The 20377-nt window shown below is 41.5% G+C and overlaps 1 protein-coding gene across 1 annotated transcript in view; it reads right to left on the minus strand.

Moving 5' to 3' along the window:
• The window catches only part of ank3a (ankyrin 3a), a 121416-nt gene that overhangs the window by 4204 nt on the left and 96835 nt on the right, over nucleotides 1-20377 (minus strand). The window contains exons 38-47 of the mRNA XM_079632699.1: nucleotides 19953-20031; nucleotides 11523-18722; nucleotides 10750-10824; nucleotides 8928-9059; nucleotides 8644-8787; nucleotides 3877-4909; nucleotides 2971-3151; nucleotides 2595-2675; nucleotides 2077-2160; nucleotides 1868-2002 (exon numbers count right to left, since the gene is read on the minus strand). Coding sequence (XP_079488825.1) covers nucleotides 1868-2002; nucleotides 2077-2160; nucleotides 2595-2675; nucleotides 2971-3151; nucleotides 3877-4909; nucleotides 8644-8787; nucleotides 8928-9059; nucleotides 10750-10824; nucleotides 11523-18722; nucleotides 19953-20031 — 9144 coding nt within the window. The remainder of the gene's footprint in view (nucleotides 1-1867; nucleotides 2003-2076; nucleotides 2161-2594; nucleotides 2676-2970; nucleotides 3152-3876; nucleotides 4910-8643; nucleotides 8788-8927; nucleotides 9060-10749; nucleotides 10825-11522; nucleotides 18723-19952; nucleotides 20032-20377) is intronic.

Genomic DNA, 20377 nt, shown 5'->3' on the forward strand with positions numbered 1-20377 from the left:
TGACAGTAAAGACATTTATAATGTTACCAAAATAATTGTCTCTAATAAATGCTATTCGTTTGAACTTACTATTCATCAAAGAATCCTGAAAAAATTTATCACAGTTTCCACAAAAATATTATGCATTTAACTGTTTTCAACATTGATAATACCAAATGTTTCTTGAGCATCGAATCAGCACATTAGAATGATTTCTGAAGGATCATGTGACACTAAAGACTGGATTAATGATGCTGAAAATTCAGCTTTGCATCACAAGAATAAATTACATTTTAATATATATATATATATATATATATATATATATATATATATATATTATATATATAAATATATATATGAAAATAGTCATTGTTATTTTTAAATTATAATATTTCACAATATTAGTATTTTTACTGTAAATTCAACCTTTAGCATAAGAGACTTATCAAAAACATTTTAAAAACCTTACTGACCCCAGACTTTTGAAGTGGTTTTCGAGTACAGCTTTCTTCACTGTGTTAATGAATTTTTTATTTCATGAAATATGGCATATAGTCATGTGAAAAAGAAAGTACACCCTCTTTGAATTTTCACCCTCTTAAAATTAGGTGAATACAACCTCAGATGAACAACAACACATGGCATGATATTACACTGTGTCATTTATTTAACGAAATTAGAGACAAAATGGAGAAGCCATGTGTGGAAAAACTAAGTACACCCTATGATTTAATAGCTTCTGTACGACTATATGACTTTTTCAGTCTCATCATTGTGGAGGATTTTGGCCCATTCTTCTTTACAACATTGCTTCAATTCATGGAGGTGGGCATTTCTTTATGCACAGCTCTCTTAAGCTCCTGCCACAGAAATTGAATCGGGTTGAGGTCTGGACTTTAACTGTGCCATTGTGTTGTAGATTTGCTGGTGTTCTTGGGATCATTGTCCTGTTGCATGGCCCAATTTCGGCCAAGCTTTAGCTGTCGGACAGATTCTAGATTCAGACTCTAGAATACTTTGGTATACAAAGAAGTTCATGGTCGACTCAAAGACTGCCAGGTGCCCAGGTCCTGTGGCTGCAAAACAAGCCCAAATCATCAACCCTCCATCATCGTGATGACAGTTGGTATGAGGTGTTTGTGCTGATATGCTGGTTTTCACCAAACCCACTTTGGTCTCATCTGTACAAAGACATTGTTCCAGAAGTCTTGTTGTTTGTTCAGATGCAACTTTGCAAACCTAAGCTGTGCTGCCATATTCTTTTTAGAGAGAAGTGGCTTTCTCCTGGCAACCCTTCCAAACATGCCATACTTGTTTAGTCTTTTTCTAATTGCCATGAACTTTAACATTTAACATGCCAACTGAGGCCTGTAGAGTCTGAGATTTGACTCGTGGGTTTTTTGCAGTTTCTTAACATTGCACGGTCTGTCCACTCCTGGGAAGATTGGCAACTGTCTTGAATGTTCTCCACTTGTTAATAATCTTCCTCGCTGTAGAATGATGGACTTCAAATTGTCTGGAAATGGCTTTGTATCCCTTCCCAGATTGATGGCAGCAACAATAGCTTCTCTAAGATCACTGCTGATGTCTTTCCTCCCTGGCTTTAACACACACCTGAATGCTCCAGACCAGATGCTAATTATGTCCAGACCAGATGCTAATTATGTCCTGATACATAAAACCACATAACTCAAAGTGGTTAACTCTTTTAAAAAATAGACAGTATTGTTAACTTACATCAGAGATATGAACCATGATATTAGGGAAGTCAGTATTTTATTGGCTAAAAGCTTTGATAAATTTTCCCAAAAGAGATTTTAAATGTATCATAATATCAATATGCAAGTATCCGGAAAGAGAAAAACTCCACACAGACTGTGCAAACCTCAGCATGTGCAGCGAGGTGGGTAAGGATGTCTGGGACCAGGGTGGCAGGCTCTCCCTGTGACCCCATGCCACTCCCCAAGCCCTGGTTTTCAGGAGTGGGAGTGTCCACACGGCAAATCACCTTTCGAATGACCTATGGATGGGTATTAAATTAGAAATGGATAAGAAAGTAGGAGAAAAAATAAACAAAGGGAACAATGGAGATACTTTTCTGGTGATGATGTTTCCATCCTCATCAATAAACTGTTCCTCTGAAACTGACTCGGCAGGAATGTTCCGCGCCTCCTCTCCCTAAAGCAAGACAGCGCTTAGTTCAATATGCAGACACATATCCAGGACACCTTCAAAAGCTGCACACCACACCTACAAGTATGTTTCCACACACCCAGAGCCATGTGAACCTGCAAGCAAAGCTAGAACTTATGAGCCAACAAACCTTCATGCCCAGCATCACCACCAAGATCACACAAAGCATTAACAGAAACACACTCTTGTATGTGCAAAAAGAAGATCAAATGTAGAAAAAGATGTAAACCCAAACCAAGCACCTGTAAGCACAAAGAAAAAGCAAACAACACACAGCAAGCATCAAGTGATCAGAATCAAAAGATCAAACTGAGTTTCAAACTGGACGAATCAGATTCACTCCACCAGCTACACCGAAATCAGACTCGGACCAAAATCTAATCTTAACCCGACCGTCCTGCAGTTTAGCAGGTGGATACCTTAAGAATGAGACGTCTACGAAACACTTTGGTGGTGATGGTACGCTCTTCATCCAGCCCAGTCTCTGTTGATGAGCGCTGCTAATGGATGCATATAAAATACATCTTAACATGTGCTGTATTTGTTCGATTTCAGTTCTCTCATTCAATTAGTCTAAATTGTCATCAGTGTATTCTTTTTTTCTGGAGCAAATACATGTATTAGGATGTGAAGGATTTCACACTTTCATTTAACATGAATTTGTATCTCATTCCACTGTAACAAAGTTAAGAGAGTCAGTTCATAACAGTTATCACAGCTGAGGTAAAAGGAGCAGCAGAGTCTTAAACTGGCTGTAGCAGCATTATCTTATCAGCTTTTATATGATTATCTCACCTGGACTTTGTGCTCAGCGATCAGAGCTCCTTCTTGCTTGCCCGCCCCTGTCTTCACACCACTGGCTGTTTCCTGAGACACTGAGCAGCGGGGCATGGCATTGGAGTGCTCACCATTTTGTCGAGGTTTGCCTGAATCACCTCTGGATGATGATGTCATAGAGTCACTGGAGTTCTCCTGACTGCAAGAGGGTTGAAAATGTAAAAATTTAGCAAGTTAGGAACACATAACTTGAAATGATACTGGGTAAGAATTAATTAAAAACAAAACCAGAGTTTCCACTGCGTCATCCATCAAGATGGATTGACAAGTTCGCTACACGAGACTATAACAGACGTTGGGACAGAATTCTTGTAATGCACAGAGAAAAGCAATTACACAACATTTTATGAATGCACTCTTTGGTTTTTAACTGTTATAACTAGTGTGCTGACTCACAGAATCAGACACTGCTGCTTTTTACACAACAACACATTTCCCGTTATGAATTATGATACCTCTTCGTACATTACTCATTACATTACGTAGGGTTGGATTGCTTTCTCACCTCAACCGAACCACCCCAGAGTTCATTTTCAATCGGGCCGAGACCACCTCGTTCAGGCGATCTCGGAGCGATTGTTTTGGTGGATATCTGAGTGCAATTGCTTCAAATATGCTTAAAAAACGAACTAAGGGAGAAAACACACCAGGTTCTGAAACAAACGCTCCAAACAAGCCAGGTGTGGAAACACCATTAGTTTCAATAGATGGTCTTTTCGGAAAAGGTGCGGTATGATTTTCTAGTACTTCAAACACACTCAAAAGATCAAGTTTTAAATTTGATTTCTCAATATATAATCCCTTTAAATATGGGCTTATGCAAGCCTAATAGTAACAATAAGCCTAATGTGTAAAGTGAAGTACCTCTTGTCCTGTCTGTCCATGTAGTCTGACCCATGGCTCCGCCCTGAAGTGGGCGGCTCCGCATTAACGTTCGATGTCTCAGTGAGCCAGCCTGTGGAGAGCGAGCACATCTCAGACTCAATTTGTTCAACACCTCTCACTACCTCTCTCACTTTCTCCTTAGTCATCTCCTCATTCACTTCCCTCTCCCTCTCTCTGACGTGGCCTCCTGACACCTCCAATCGCTCCTCTCTCTTCTCAGCTTCCTCCTCCTCCTCCTCCTCTCCTCCTGAGCCAGATTCCCTCAGGACCTCTGCCCAGGGTCGCAAAGGGGACGTATCATGATCTTTGACCTCTTTCGGGGTCACTCTCTCCTGTCCCTTCATGTTAACATTTGGTTCTTCTAATGGTGATGGTAATAATGGTGATGAGGGACTCTTACACTCTTCCTTTCCCTTGTATGTTAGGTCAGTCTGTTCCACCGTAGGGGACGATTTCTCTTTTTTCTCATTTCCTTCTCTCTGTTCGCTTTGTTGAGATTCCTGGTTCCCCTGTATATTGTGGTCCTGTTTGATCAGAGAGGGTTGGTCTGTTTTTGGGTCAGACTGAAGTGGTACAGAGCAAACCGAGGGGTTTAGAGAAGGTTCATCATGGTCTAGTGGAGAAAGCTCAGGGATAATGTGTGAGTCAGGGTCACATGTGACAGCTGCGGGTTGTGTTGTGCATTTGGGGTTGTCGGGAGGGAGCTGAGAGTGTGTATGAGGATCAGGCGAGACTATGTGTGTGTGTATTTCTGCAGATGTTTCAGAGAGAGTGTGAGGCTGGTTTACAGGTTTGGACAGGGGTAGGTCACAGGGTCTGGATGGGGTGATCCTGACAGACTCGTCCTCATTGTCCTGCACTAGCCCCCAGGAGGGGCAATAAGGGGGAGGATCAAAGGGCAGATCTAAGATTGCGTCGAGGTCATCAGAACTAGAGGGGCAGATAGGGGGTGTGGTGGGGTAAGGGTTGGGGTTGGTAGTTGACTGCAGTTGAGCCAGGATGTTGTGGAAACCTGGGTGAGATGATACACAGATGGATGGACATGACAGGACACAATTACGATCACAAACACACACACACACACACACACACACACACACAAAGATGTATACCAACAATTATCTCCTGATTATTTCCTCAACCTCATATTGTTTTGAAACTGTATTCTGTTCACTTTTTTTTTTTAAGAATCTTTGAACAAATGTTATTAATGTAAACAACATGAGGAGGAGTAAATACTGACAATTTGAATTTTTTGGTGGACTAATAATTTAAATGTAGACAGACAACCACCTAAGCCCAACTTGAAGAGCAAATGCAGTTTTAGACAGAATTTCCCAGAGCTTCAGCAGACACACAGGCCAACAAACACACAGTTAATACACAATGACAATGAAACAGATTCAGATTTCCAAAAACAGAGGGCATGTGATTGCATATACACTACCATTCAAAAGTCCCCCCCCCCCTCTCCTCTTTTAAAGAGATTCATACTTTTGTTCAGCAAGGGAGGATTAAATTGATTAAAAGTGATGTAAAGTTATTTAGAATAATACAACATATTTCTATTTCAAATAAGTGCTGTTCTTTTAAACTTTCTATTCATCAAAGAACAACAGTTTCTACAAAAATATTATGTGTTAATGGTTTCCACAAAAATAAACGGTTTGCAACATTGATAACAATAAGAAATGTTTCTTGAGCAGCAAATCAGCATATTAGAATGATTTCTGAAGGATCATGTGACACTAAAGACTGGAGTAATGATGCGGAAAATTAATCTTTGCCATCACAGGAATAAATTACATTTTAAAATATATTCAAATAGAAAATAGTTATTTTAAATTCTAATAATATTTCACAATATTACAGTTTTACTATATGTTTGACCAATTACATGCAGAGCATAAGAGTGAAAACAATGAAAACTTGGTGAGCATAAGAGACTTTTGAATGGTATGTGTATGTGTGTATATGTACGTGTGATCTCCCCATAGTAAAAGAGCTTTGACTTAAAAAATGTACAGCATTAGAGTTAACATTGTAGTCTAGAATAATAAAAAGTGGGTGCTACTTGTGTTAGTTGGACACCATTACATATGCTGCATAACTGCAAAGAAGCATAGTCTTAATTTCATAAGCCAAGTTTCCATCCAGTTTTTGCCCTATCAAAAAAGTGAATATGCGTAAAGAAAAGTTAGCTAAATTTGCAGTCTCCAGTCTGTTTCCAATAAAATGGTGTGCGTAATGATGTCATCCCTAAAAAGATAAGTTTTGCTGTATCGCTAAAAAAATCCCCTTTAAGCTGTTTCCATATAAAATTTCACATATATCGCGAATTATAGTATTTCGCATCTCAAATATTTGTAAAATGTAGAGAGTAATAAGACAACTGATATTCGTCAGTTTACTACTAAGCATTTTGACAAATAATAGGCCATTATTATTATTAGGAAACTATTATTATTATTACTATTATTAGGAAATAGCTTATTAGAAGACAACGGTGAAGTGGACAGGACTTCATGTAACTGCCTTTGTGTGACAAAACCCATGGGTTTGGACACGACAGCTCATTTGTCCTGGATGCAAAGTTTTAGGGTCCATAAAAAAGATTGGTACAGTCAAATGTTCAGTATTTACATTTGTCATGTAGCCTAGGACAGCTTCTAGCCATAAAATTAAAACAGACTTACGATTTTATTATTTTTTTTATTTAGTCAGATACAGAAGTAACGTTATTTGTGTATTTTACCTTTCTTTTTGTCAGCACTGGAAACTCCAACAGCCGAATCATTTGACAGACGTCTCATTTTTATTTTTGACAAGCTGTATAGATTTTCAAGACGCAATAGGCTATTTTCCTCATTCATTTGAAACTAAATTATTATGTTATTAAATTGTAGGCTATACATATTAAATAATTTTTTTAACAAGTGTCACTTAAAGGGATACTTCACCGATTAGCATTAAGCTTTGTATCAGTAGAAACCCGGTAGTATTTTCGAATGACCGTGCTTCCCTCCCTCATGTCCCCCTGAGACGAGTGATTTCTGTATTGTGTGTCTGGGAAAAAAACTCAGATGACGCAAAAACCGTCATTTAGCGTCATCGGAGGCTTTTTTGGCCAGATGCTAGAGACTACAGCCAGTAGTAGGAGCTAGTTCCGCATGTTTTCAACCCACCCATAGGGGGTGGAATCTCACTCACAGAATGTTTTTACGTGTACAGGTACTTTTTACACACGAGAAACGCGTTCAACATGGACAACAAAACTTGGATGGAAACCTGGCTATAGTCAAGATGTGTGTTGCAACTCAATATGAGGAGGACTCAAAATCTGGCTAAAAAAACAAAAATGACTCTTCTCTTCAGATGAAGAGCTCAATAGTAGAGGAGTTGGGACAGAGGGATGGAGTGGTGAGGGGTGGTCCTGGGGGCACGCAGGGGCAGTGACAGCATGCACAAGGGGGTAATGGCTTGGGCGGTGGGGAGAAGGAGGCAAGACACTGGCAACGGGATGCACATGGAGAGAAAGAGGGGAGAGGAGAATGGCAGGGTGAGAGAGAAATTCTATGTGCGTAAATGGGAGATGAAAGACTGAGAGCAAGAGAAGGAGAGAGAGAAGAGAGAGAGAAGGAAGACTTGAGAGGAGCACATGGGAAGAGAGAACTGGATGATGAGTCTTGGGCATTGGGAGTGTGGGGCGACAGAAAACAAAACAAAAAAAGAACATGCAAGTTAGAAAGACATGACAATGACTCTGAATGAGAAGAATGATGGGGGTCTGGGAGGGGGAAATGAGGGATTGTACTGGAGGAGAGGAGAGGACATGTGATCTTGTAGCTGACAGAGGGGGGCATAGGAGATTGTCAGGAGACGACTACGGAGAGAAGGATGATCTCCTTCTTTCTCTTCTTTTTCCCCTCTCTCTTTTTATCCCTTGCTCCAGGGCAGGGGAGGAGAGGAGAGAAGGATAGATGGAGGAGGAAGCAGATCGACAGCTTGAGAGGTAGAGGACAGCTGAGTCTTTTAGCTGAGGCATGCGCTGTGGTCCAATATGTAAAAAACAGCTGGTATATAACACACTTACAAACTAATATCAAAACAGCTTCATCAGGATACAGCTGATAACAACATGCATTTGGTTAAGAATTAACTCTTTCCTGTCCTTTCAATAACAGAATTAATGTCATGGCTGAGAACAGTTTGTTTTTATGTTCCATTGGCAATATTCTCCAGAGCATTCATTAAAAATGTAAGAAAAGTGTGTACATGTGTAACAGGAAAATACTGTTTCGAACGGCCCTTCCTACACTTCTTGAGGCAAAGCATCATGCTGTGATTGCTTCACGCTTCATGACCATATACATGCATGTTCAAACCAGGTCCATGCATATGGTGTTGGGAGGAAGGGAAAGGGGTAACAGAAATGTAGAGTCTCTGAATACAGAAAGTCTTTAAAATAAGAGAATAGTAAGTGATTCAGTAAGTGTGTGTGTGATTGGGGCCTTAAAAAGATGCGTGTGATCTGATCTTATATAAATGTGCCAAAGGCATTGTCTGAATGTAGACTTCAAGTACAAGATAGTTACTATTTGTGGTCCATCTGTGATTAACACTTTGGCAAACTGCACAGGGAGGTTGTAGAGGAAAAAACACAGGTGACAATAATAAAAGGAATGAGTTGGGGGGGTAGGGGGTGAGGTCGGGTGGGGGGGTCAGCTAGATGGGGCTAAACTTTACCATCCGCCTTTTCCTGGCACACAGCGCTATCATCTGCAAAACTTCTGGTGCCTGAAATGTTACCATAGTCAAATATGGGCCCTTCCAGCAGTGTCACAATATCCATCCGGTTCACTTTAGTCAGGACCGTCGTCAGTGCATCCGCTAAGAAAAAAATTTAAGTAACTTAATTTGATATGGTTAAGAAAGATATTATAATAACTTCACAATATAAGAACGAAAGCAAAAGAAAGGAATGAAGAAAAAAAACAGCCAAGGAGAGATGGATAGAAAATGATTCTCACTTGTGGCGTTTTTCCCATCCCGACTGACCCACTTCTTAAGGAGCATAAAGCTCTGGGCTGTGAGAGAGTTTGGGTTCTCTGTGCGAATGTGGTTTATCTCATCTACAGAAAAATTCATCTCTCGAGCCAGCTCTATAGAACAGTAAAACACATCATATTATAACTAGCATCATCTATGCACAGACAGCTAGTAAAGGAAGACAGATGTAAAGAAAAATTAGTAATAAAATAAAAAATGCTAAAACGTTTTTAGCCCTCCAACATTTGCTGTGCTCTGAGTTTGTTGAAGAATTCCTGTTTCTGACCTTTAAAGGAACACTCCACCGTTCTTTGAAATAGGACTTATTCACCGTCTTCCCTACATTTAGATAGGTGGCCAAATGCATTTTTGTCTCAGTGCATGTATTGTTTTAGTTTGGCAGGGTCGCCGCTAGCTTAGCTTAGCATAATGAATAGAATCCTTTGTTGCCAGCTAGCATGCCCTAAATGAGTAAAAGTGATCCAAAAAAAGAAAAGAATTACTTCTTGTGGCCTGCGTATTCACAACGAGTACAAATAACGATGCAGATTAAGACTAGGCGATTTCCTAGGCAAATATTGACTTGGGACTATATTAGGGTGAAGCACAGGCACATTCTACTTGGGCGCAGAGATATCACGCAGCACCTGAAATCGCACAACTTCCGTCAACAACATACCAGCGTGAATAGTAACTGGATATTTTTCCTACAGTAGACATAGTGAATGGCGATGAACATGGCTGATTTTGTGAGTGACGAAGAGGGTGACTTCTCAGACAGTCAAGATCCAGAACCATACCTCTATGAACCAGAGTTTTCAGAAGAGGAGCTGCATGCTTTGGAAACAGAACGACAGGAGGTTGCGATCGCTCAACACCACGCTCAACATGTCAGATCAAGATGAGCGTGCCCGCAGTTGTCACAGCTACCGAGGATTTCTCGGCGTTGATCCATCCTGCAGTCCTCGACTTTTTTTCCCGGTTCGATAAAGTAAACTGGAAAAAACGCCCCATGCCGAATGGACCCAATGGACAGCTGTCCACAGAGTAAGTGATTATTTTCAATTACCATGTTTGCTGTAACTTCTCAAAATAAACACAATCCAAAAGTGAAGATACTCGGTGCAGGTCACGCCGGTATGTTGACGGATTTCAGGTGCTGCGTGATATCTCTGCGCCCAAGTAGCAGTGCTTCGTCTGTGCCTCACCCTAATATAGTCCCAAGTCAATATCTGCCTAGGAAATCGCCTAGTCTTAATCTACATCGCTATTTGTACTCATTGTGAATACGCAGGCCACAAGAAGTAATTCGTTTTTTAGATCATTTTTACTCAGGACATGCTAGCTGGCAACAAAGGATTCCATTCATTATGCTAAGCTAAGCTAGCGGCGACCATGCCAAACTAAAACAATGCATGCACTGAGACAAAAATGCATTTGCCCACCTATCTAAATGTAGGAAAGACTGTGAATAAGCCCTATTTCAAAGAACGGTGGAGTGTTCCTTTAAGTGAACACTTGAAAATGTAATCACAATCAGATATTTAGAAATATAAAGTAGTATGTTGTCAGATGTGACGAATAAAAAAGCTGAATTTAAAAAAAAAATCCAGGACTGCACTGTAATACCAAGCACAGGCATAAGAGGTCACTACAGCAGTGCATTGTTGAGGAGTGTTTCCCTTTGATTATTGATAATCAAATTATACTTTGAATTCCTCAAAAGGACAATAATAAATAATCAACACAATGTTAAGTGGAATGTAAACTCAGTCATAATTTGTCAGTCATAGTGAGTCTTACCTGTCCAGCTCAGACCCAGGTGATCAGCCACAATGGCCATGCGAAGGTCTGTTCTCTCACAGGGACTCTGTGGACCTGTCATGACATACAGAACATTACAAACATGTTACTTATTCACTTCAAATGAAAAATTCTGATTACTTCCATCTTTTCTGGCCAAAACAAGGAAAAAAATTACAAAACTATTTTTCTGCAACAGAGGTTATGTACAGGAGCAGAAAAACTAAGATATGTTTTTAGAATAGTACTGTGTTTGGCTAGAAAAGGAAGAACAAACAGATGGTGAATTACAATGTTCCAGCTACACAGTTGGTGCTCTGATTGTATCACATGTAAAACCAAATTTCCACAGAATCTATGCAGGCAATAACTATGAGTTTATACAATGGTATAAAAAATGAAAACAACATATTAACAAAGAATAGATTTTGTTGAGATGAGGCATGCAGACAACATAGTATTGTACATTTTATCTAACAAAGTTCACAAACACTGAAGCAGATATAAATTCCTCAACAACGTTCCTTTAACCAACCCAGCACAGATACACTGTTCAGTGCCCCACCCCTTATTATGATAAATTATTTGTGGAAGGTAGGGGAGAGAGAAGGGGAAATCTGACAGGGACAGATACAGTACGGTACAGTCACACAGCACAGTGATGAGAGAATGACAAGAATGACAGCTATTGTTCACGCCACAGGCAATCCAATCAGTCACAAAGGCTCATGCAACTAAGGATCAAGTAAAGTTTTCAATAAAGTTTTACAAACTAGGCTTGATCTCCGCGACGGGGGGCGACCTGCGAGCCCCTTCGTTCTTACTGCCCTCCTTCCCTCCTCCAGTCCGCTTACTCCTCCTCCTCTCACTGCCCGCTGCCCTTGTGACCTTTGTCCTTGAGGGTGTGACCCTTCGGGAGGAGCCAGCGGAGGGGGAGGGCTGGGACTGAGAGGGGTCCGATAGTGAGGTGCTTCGTGATGTGCTGCTGTCCTCCTCCGATTGCGACTGCTCTCCCTGTGTCTGTTTCTCCTCGTCTGAAAGTCGTTCAGCCACCTTTATTGCTTCTCCGCTAACATTCTTTAAGAACTCAATTGACTGCCTACACACCTCACTAAAGTTGCCTCTACCTGCCTCGCTAACCGAAACACCAGAAGCACCAGATGACCTCTCTTTGAAAGGCAGCCTGGAGGGAACTACTGGTCGGACTGATCTCTCTGAGTCTGTGGGCTTCCTTGACCTTGGAACTACCTGAGCTGTGACAGCTGAGTTAACTGCAACATTTCTTTTGATGTCCTTGACAGGAATTCTAGACTTGGGCTCAGGCGTTATGGATGCGGGATCCACTTTCCTTGCCTCTGGCCTCACAACCTGCTTGGGCTTCTGTTTTCCAGAACTGTGTGTGTTAAAACTGAAGCCTGCTGCCTTGACTGGGAGTCTAGACTTTTGCTGCCTGTTCTCTGAGACTACTTTAGTCTGATGACTTTGAGCGCTAGCTTTCTCCAGTCTCTCCACAGACTCCCTACAAAACTGAGCTTCTATTCTACTAGCTTTCTGTAAGGTGGGTTCAGAAGATGACTGCAAATTGAAAACTACACTACCACACTGGATGTAGTTGGCCTGCACATTAGAGCACTCTAAGTTATTGTTGTTATTGTAGTTTTCTGAGGGGTAATCTTTTCTGCCGGTCGGGGAAGAGTTAGTGCTATCAAAGTGACTTTCAGCTAATTGAGACTCCATGCTAATGTATTCCAGCATCTGACTGTCTGAGGACTCAGTTTTAACATCAGTCAGTTCAGCTGAGCCAGGGTCTTTCTTTATAGTAATGGAAGCTGCGATGCCCATCTTAATGGGGGTGCGTAATTTGGGGTCGACCTTGGAGGCTGTGACAGTGCATGAGGTGGTGTCAACGGATGGAGGTGCGTCCAGGCAGTCAGCACTGCCCTGCACTGTGCTGCCTCTGGATGGTGTTATATCTGTGGTTTCCTCTACCTTCCCCTCTACAGCTCTTTCCCCTGCCTTTGAGTGAGAGGTGACTACCCCCGCACTCCTGCCCCCTTTCCCCTTGTCCCCTGACTGCCCATCTGATGTATGCTCACCAATCTGGAAAAACTGAAGTCTCTCTTCAACAAAGTCCCTCTTGCTCATGTCAATAGCACCACTGCGGGTCATCTCAAACATCTTGCCCTCATGGAAGGGGAAAGGGTTGGGCTCACTAGTTGGGGTGCTCTCATCTGTTGGGGTTCTTGCTGGAGTGGTATCCGGCGTGGTTGCTTGCGATTTGTCGTCCACTGACAAAGCACAGGGCTTTGGATCTTCGTCTTTGTTTTTAGCATCAAAAGCTCCCTCCTCTCCCACATTACCAGACCATGGATCGAAATCCAAGCCTTTAGTAGCCACCGTTTTAAAGGTAGTGTTTATGCCCTCTTCTAGTTGGTGCTGGAAATAATTGTCTGCAAAACCTTGTCTATCAGGGTGTCTTCCCTCCAAAGAATAGATTTTATCCTCTTTCCCATTGTCTGATTTTTTCCCAGATGACCTCTTTGTTTGTGCCTTTTCCCCTGTTTCCTCATTTGGCGTGCTCTCCTCTTCAATCACTTCAAGTTTACTCTGGCTGAAAGACCGATCTCCTGCTTTTCCCTCATTCGACATGCTGGATGTTTTAGGGTCACTCAGTCCATCATCCTCATCTTGTAGGTCATACCCATCAAGAGAATCTATCTCAGTGGCATCTGTATCATGGGAAAATTCAGCAGTTGTTGCTAAAGAGCAATCAGTGATAGATTGATCATTTCCATTCTGTTCACATTCTACCTCTTCTCCTTTCACAATGCCATTGATACCTGACTCCTTGTGATGTGAGCCGTTTCTCTCTGGTTTCCTAGGCTTAACACGTTTATCACACTCCTCAGCCATTTTGAAGGTGTACTTCTTAAGGGGGGCTGGGTGAAAAACAGATTCATCATCACTAGAGTCACTGTTGTCAGCTCCAGGTGGGAGAGGGGAAGGAGGCTGGACTCTGATTACTGGCTCTGCAAGCAGATGCCTATCATGTTCCTCTTGAAGATTTACCTCTATCATCTCTGTTTCTGCTTCTGAGGAAGGACATGACCCCCTCTTTTCAGGGTCACCATGCTCAGTCTCTAAAGGTGGTGGTGGAGGGAACTCGATGTAAGCTATGCGTTTGTCTTTTGATCTTTTTCCAGACGAGTCTTGTTTTCTTTTTGAAGACTCTGATGATTGAGTGGCAGGTTTGGCTTTTTCTGCAGGTAATTCCTTGAAAATGAATGTCTTGGGCTGCTCCTCTTCCTCAGACTCCTCTGGGATTGGGCTAGGCATGCCAGCCATGGAACCAATGACAGGCTCTGGATCCCTGGAGTTCAGGTCGTAGCTGACCTCCTCAGAGGTACGTGTCTCAGGAGTTACCGGACTCTTCCCTGAGCTGTCTATAAATGTCGCCTGTTCTAACGTGTCATCTTCAGGGCTTCCCTGTGGAGATGGAGGCTGTTTCTGTTTAACAGAATAAAACGCTCCACGTGTATCATGCACTGTCCTGCTCTCATGGCTTACTACTTTTTTGTATGTGCTCAACTGCCCAGTAGCAGTTTCTTTCTCATACTGTTTACCTACTTGAATGCTGACATACACAGGAAGAGGTTTAATGTCCGCAGTGACACCTGGGGTCACTTTTTCAATATACTCAACTTGGTTATCATCTACACCATTACAGACTATATTAACAATCTGCCTGCTAGAATCTGAGTTCACTACAGATGACAATTCACTAGGTGATTTGCTGGCACCTGAATTAGGGTGCTGTCTATTTCTGGCTATGTGAGACCCTGTTCTTTCAGATTTAATGGAGGAATCTAACTTTAAAGTACTACTTTGATGATGATCTATAAAACTAGATGACACCCTAACAGGAATTTGTGATTCCGAGTTTTTTTTTAGAGCACCATTGCAGTTTTCAGCATTACCAGTGTCTTCTTGAATTACCAACTCTGTGTAAATTATCTTTTTAGTTGTTTCTTCTTTTGTAGTATTTCCATCACTCAATGAGTTCTGCTCATTCGGTGAGTCATCTTTTTGCCTATCATGCACTAGGGTATGGGTGAGCTTTGTCTTTTGGCCTTTCAATTGCCCATTGCCATGGTTTTCCCAAGTTTTGTATATTTTCCTGTCTTCATTGACAATTTGCTCCTTGCTGTAAATATTTTGGTAATGTTTTGGTGAAGAGCTATCTGACCTATTTCTCTGTCTGTCACTCTGATTTTGGGCAAACGCTTGAGCCTTTCTAACGTTATAACTATGGCCACCCTCACTATCTTTTTTGGTGCTTCTCTCACTTCCTAAAGACTCTGTTGACTTTGGGAGATTCCCCCCTGCAAAAACTTGGTAAACAGGTAGCTTACTCTCCTGCAGCTTCCTTACGGGGGATCCTGAAGTTTGTCCCCATTGTGGACCTTTATCTTGTTTCTGGGCATCTGATTCAAATTTCATTCTTACGGAGCTAACCTTAGATGACGAGGGTTGGAAATATTTAGATGATTCACTTGCACTGCTAGCAGATGAGCAGTCCCCCTTTTTTGGGTCATCATTGTATTGAAGCAAGACCCGTCTTTCAGGACTGCTTGGCAGACTGGCACATTTTCTGTCATGAGAACCATACTTATCCCTAAACCTGTCTCTGCTCCAGTCCTCTCCAGTCCCTCCATTTCTATGAACTGACCTCTCTGGGCTACTACAAGTTGAGCTGGGCCCAGAACGAGTCTCCCTTGCATCTTGTCTGCGATGCTTCTCAGGGGACTGAAGCTCATCATTCAGTTTTTCAGTTTTATCACGAAAGAATTGTGAGACTTCACTAAGTTTTTCCTCTGCCTCTTTGACAGTTCGGTCTACTCTGTCCTCATATTTTTGCTTCTCTCTACTTTTATTCTGCCCGTCCTCAGAAACTCTCATCCAAATAGACCTTTTTGGACTATCAGGATCAGAAGCATACTGCAACAAAGTGAGTTTGTCATAATTGTCATCATCTGATGATCTACCTGACCTATCAGACTTTAGCATGAATTCTCTAATTGAGCCACCTTGTGTTCCCTCACCATAGTATCGAGACCTGTCAATCACAGATTCGTCTGAGTCTGAATGGGACGAGTCATATTTTTCTGACAGGAGCATTTTCTCTGCAAACTTGTATGATTCTCCCCTAGTTTCGGATGATTCATCATCATGGTACTCCACTGACTGCTGACTAAGCAATTTCAAGGTCTTATCATTCTCCACAGAGACAGGCATGTGTATTCTGGAGTCCAGATAACAAGGAAGAGATTCTTCAGCTTCTATGTTGTCTTGTTGCTCATTGCCCATCCTATTTTGTATTTCTTTCATGCCACTTTTGCTCTGAAATATGTACATTTCCTTCTCAGGGTGATTTTTTGTTTCTCTGATAATTACTTCAGTTGGTTCAGCTTTGTTGCCTTTCTCGATGTGAACCTCAATGATGCGCTCGACTTTGGGCATTGGGTCTAGAGGCCTAACAGATGAATCTGCCCCTTCATTGCTGCTTTTGTGTTCAAACAGGCCTGTTAACTCTCTGGATGGATCCTTTCCAGACTGGAAGGCCTTCATTATGTCTCGTACAGACATAGTTTCCTCCATCCTCTCAGATACAGCCTCTTTAGCAGGAGGTTTGTGATACACCATTCTTGTAGTTGTTGTTATGTGAGTTTCCTCTTTGACCCGCATGCCTTTTCCCATCACATCATCCTCTGCATTGACTCTGGCTTGGTAAGCTTTAACTCTTTCTTTGATGGACCCACCAGGAGATCGGGGCTCAGTGTCTGCACACCGCAGTGGAGGCTTTGTCATTCTAGCATCTTCCAATGCTGAGTCTTTAGGATCGTCTGGATGCTCATAGCTCCGTATGACATGTACAACCTCAGTGCGCGTTTCAGTGATGACAGGGGGAATCTCCTGAAAGAGGCCTTTGGGCCCCATTCCCTCTGCACTTTGGGGAGCTGAGGGGGTTCTCTCACTGCGAGTCTCAAACCCACTGTCGGAAAGCGGACTCTTGTCTTGGTCATGGGAGACGTCATCGGGAGAGTCCAGTGCTATTTCAGGGCCAAACAATGCATCAGCTAGCTTTGAAAGTTCTTTTTCTGAAGGTGAAGGGCGCATGTTAGTTGGAGGCATTTTGAGCTTGTTCTCCTGTAATGCCATTGCAGGTTTCAGGACACGTTTCTGTTTCTCCTCTCCTTCTCTCCTTGCTTCCTCAGTTCTTTGTTTAGCCTCTGCTATTTTAGAAAGAGAGCTTGTGCCAATGTCATTAGTTAGGTAATCAACAACTTTAGCAAGGTTAAAATCTCTGTCAGATACTGGTTTTGTTTTCACTTGAGGGGTTAATGTTTCATATCGAGGGGGGCATCTCCATTCATTTTGTTGATTATCATCTATGTCATCCTCAGGGACATCTTCTGTTTTGCTGTTTTTAATATTTGCCTTACTCTCTCTCAAAACATCCTTGCTAAGAATTTCACTGACTTTGACCAGGTCCTGTTTTACCTTCTCTACAATCTTGAAAGGCTCCTCATCGTCCACTTTATGTTCCTTAGAGTGAGAATGATAACCTTTGGAGCTTGAATTTGTTTCAGTTTGTAAAATTGCAGACATTCTGATTAGGTCCTCCTTCATGTCAGCAACATCTTTTAGTATCTCCTGGCTGTTAGACAGAGGGGATGAAGAGGTAGCAGATTTTAGTGTTCCTGTGGACATGTGCAGGGGAGTCTTGACAGGAGACAGAGTTCTGGCAAAAGCGGACTGAGTCTGGGTATTAATCTCTTGGGGCATAGCCTTTCTGGGGGACAGGAGAGCAGCTGTTGACTTGGATACTTCAGGGAGCTTTTTAAACTGGTGTTCTGGTAAGACATTTATAACAGAATACACAGGAACTGTAATAGTGCTGGAAGTTACAGATGTGGTAGAATTGGGAGGGGATCTGAGGGAGGCATACAGTGAGTTGGACGCAGAGGAACGAATAGACTGGTAAGAGGATGAAGGAGTGGAGGACACTGACTTTAGTGTGCCGTAGCCAGCAGAGCAGGAGTTAAATGTTTTTTCCACTTCATCAAAGGCTGCATTCACATTTGTTGTTGCTGCATTTGTTGTGGCTTGAATTCTTTCCTGCAGGGTGCTGGTAAGATGGGTTGTTGGGGAGGAGGAGCGATATTTAGTTGGGGAAACTGTCCCATTGATCAGCGCAGCTGCTGTAGTGGCTGAGCCGGATTTCAATGGTGAGGAGAGGGACGACAGGAATCCTCTGGCAGAGGCATCAGTGTTGGTTCTGATGGGGGGAAAGCCCGGGACAGTTTTAATGGGGGAGCAGGTTGCTGGAGGGTTTGAGGTTACAACAGACTTGTATGGCAAACTTGAGCTGTACATGTTTAGTGAAGACTTAGGTGAGGTTGGAGGGGTCATAGAAATGGAGGATCTTTCCAGCAAACTCCCGCCAGATGGTACCGGAGAGGTCCTAGCTGAGAGCCCTGTGAGGCCTTTAAGTGAAACTGGATCAGGGGAACTCTTCCCTGGAGAGGACAGAAGGGTGGGGGAGGCTTGGACTGGATACTGAGCACCTTGAACTACAGTCTTTATTGGTGATGAGATTGTTCTGTAGGATCGAATCGGTGATGCAATGTCGCTGGCAGATTTGATGGAAGACGCTGGTGAACCTCCAATGATGGATTTTATGGGAGAAGCAGAGTTCACAGACCACACCGACCTCAGTGGCGAAGCTGAGGGGGTGTTGGATGAGGAGCTGGAGAGGGAGCCAAAACCAGACTTGGTCTGGCTAGGGACATTGACGGGAGAGCTTGTCGCCCAGGCCTGGTAGGTGCGCGTCGTAAAGACAGGCTTGTAAGCGTAGCCAGAAGGTTGCGGCGTGGTTTTTGGAGTGGTGTTATGGCCTCTTTCAGCTGTTTCTAGCATAATCAAATTAATAAAAGTAAACATAAATAGTTAAATAAGAGAGAAAAGAGAAACAAGATTTAGTCAGGGGATAAATCCAGAAACAACCAGTAGTGAAAATACTGAAAGTGTGGAGGCTTTTGACAATGGAAAGCTAAGTGGGAAAATAAAGTAACTCATGTCTGTGGTAAATGGGTGGAGATGAAAAATGATGGTAAAATATCAGCCACTTAAATAAGATAACAAGCTCTAAATATTCAGAAAATATGTTCAGATTTTAAGTTGAAAAAAATTACTAGTCTATTCATTTATGCTAAGGGATGTAGTTCTTTGTAAAGAGTACATTTAGATTCAGTCAATAGGATTTCTGTCAAACTAGATCTGTGCATTAGGCCTTGCAGGGTAAATGCAGACCTGCCACTGTTTATTATATTGTTAATATTAAACTAAAATTAAGGGGGGAAAAAAACACTCACCGATCACAGCTTGGTAACTTTAATACATTTAACAAGACATCTATGATTGAACAGGAACACAAAGTTTTTCCCACAGGTATATATATATATATATGTAACTTGTTAAAACTGCCTTGTAATAGACTGTTTAGCACACTCCTTTATTTAATTTTTTTATTATTAATGTAAATTAATAATTAGCAATATCATATTTACATTAATAATTACATTTTTAAACAAAGGAGTGTGCTAAATAGCCTATTAGTTAAATAGTTATTAATACCTTATAAATCTGACCAATTACAAGGCAGTTTTAACAAGTTACAAAAAAATATCCTAAATAATAAACAAGTAAGCAAGTGGTAAAATATTGATATTGAAGTTCCATGGCTTTTTATCATGCGCAATTACAAGAACAGTCAATAAAACAAGCAAGTTCTTTTGAAAATAATACAATAAATAATAATAAAACAATGATGGGTTTATTCAAAAACACACCAGGCAATACACAACCTGTGTAGACAATGTGGTAGCAAATCATATAAAATGTCAAACAATGGAAAAAACAACACACTACAAAGAAAATTTTTTGCAAAAAGCAAGCAAACAAATGTAATTGTTTATGACTAATGTACACAGACATGATATACTGGCAGTTCTGTTTTTGAAAATGGTGAGATATGAGATTATTGTGCCTTCATATATATGCCTGTATCAGATGCCTATGTATGTGTGACGTATGATTATGTCATGCTGATGTTTCAAGAACAAAGAAAATGTAGGACTCACTGGATGCTGGATCGGCCAGATAGCTGTAGCGCTTTCGCAATGCTAATGAGGCAAAGGTATGTCGTCGATCTTTGTCATTCTGCAATAACAAAAGTAAAAATCCTATGTAAGAACAAAGTGACAAAAATCGTAGTGCAATGATCTTTTAAGTGGCTAATTACTATAATTTCTTTTTTATTATTTTGAAAGCACTGTTGATTTCAATGTTGGCCCAGATTTTTTTTTTGAAGGAATTATTTGATGTGGTACATTTAATTTAGGATATCAGTAAAACATTCCAATTGCTTCAGTTTCTGTAAGGAATGTTGTGCTACATTTCACTTTGCAATGCGGTCTCCTGAGAGAGGGTCAACTAGACAAGCACAGCCCATTTGCTAACAGTGTGAAAGGTATTTTCCAGTGAAACTGCCTAATTGCTTCACTTT

Source organism: Phoxinus phoxinus, assembly GCF_949152265.1.
Source record: "Phoxinus phoxinus genome assembly, chromosome: 13".
In the NCBI taxonomy this organism is placed as follows: domain Eukaryota; kingdom Metazoa; phylum Chordata; class Actinopteri; order Cypriniformes; family Leuciscidae; genus Phoxinus; species Phoxinus phoxinus.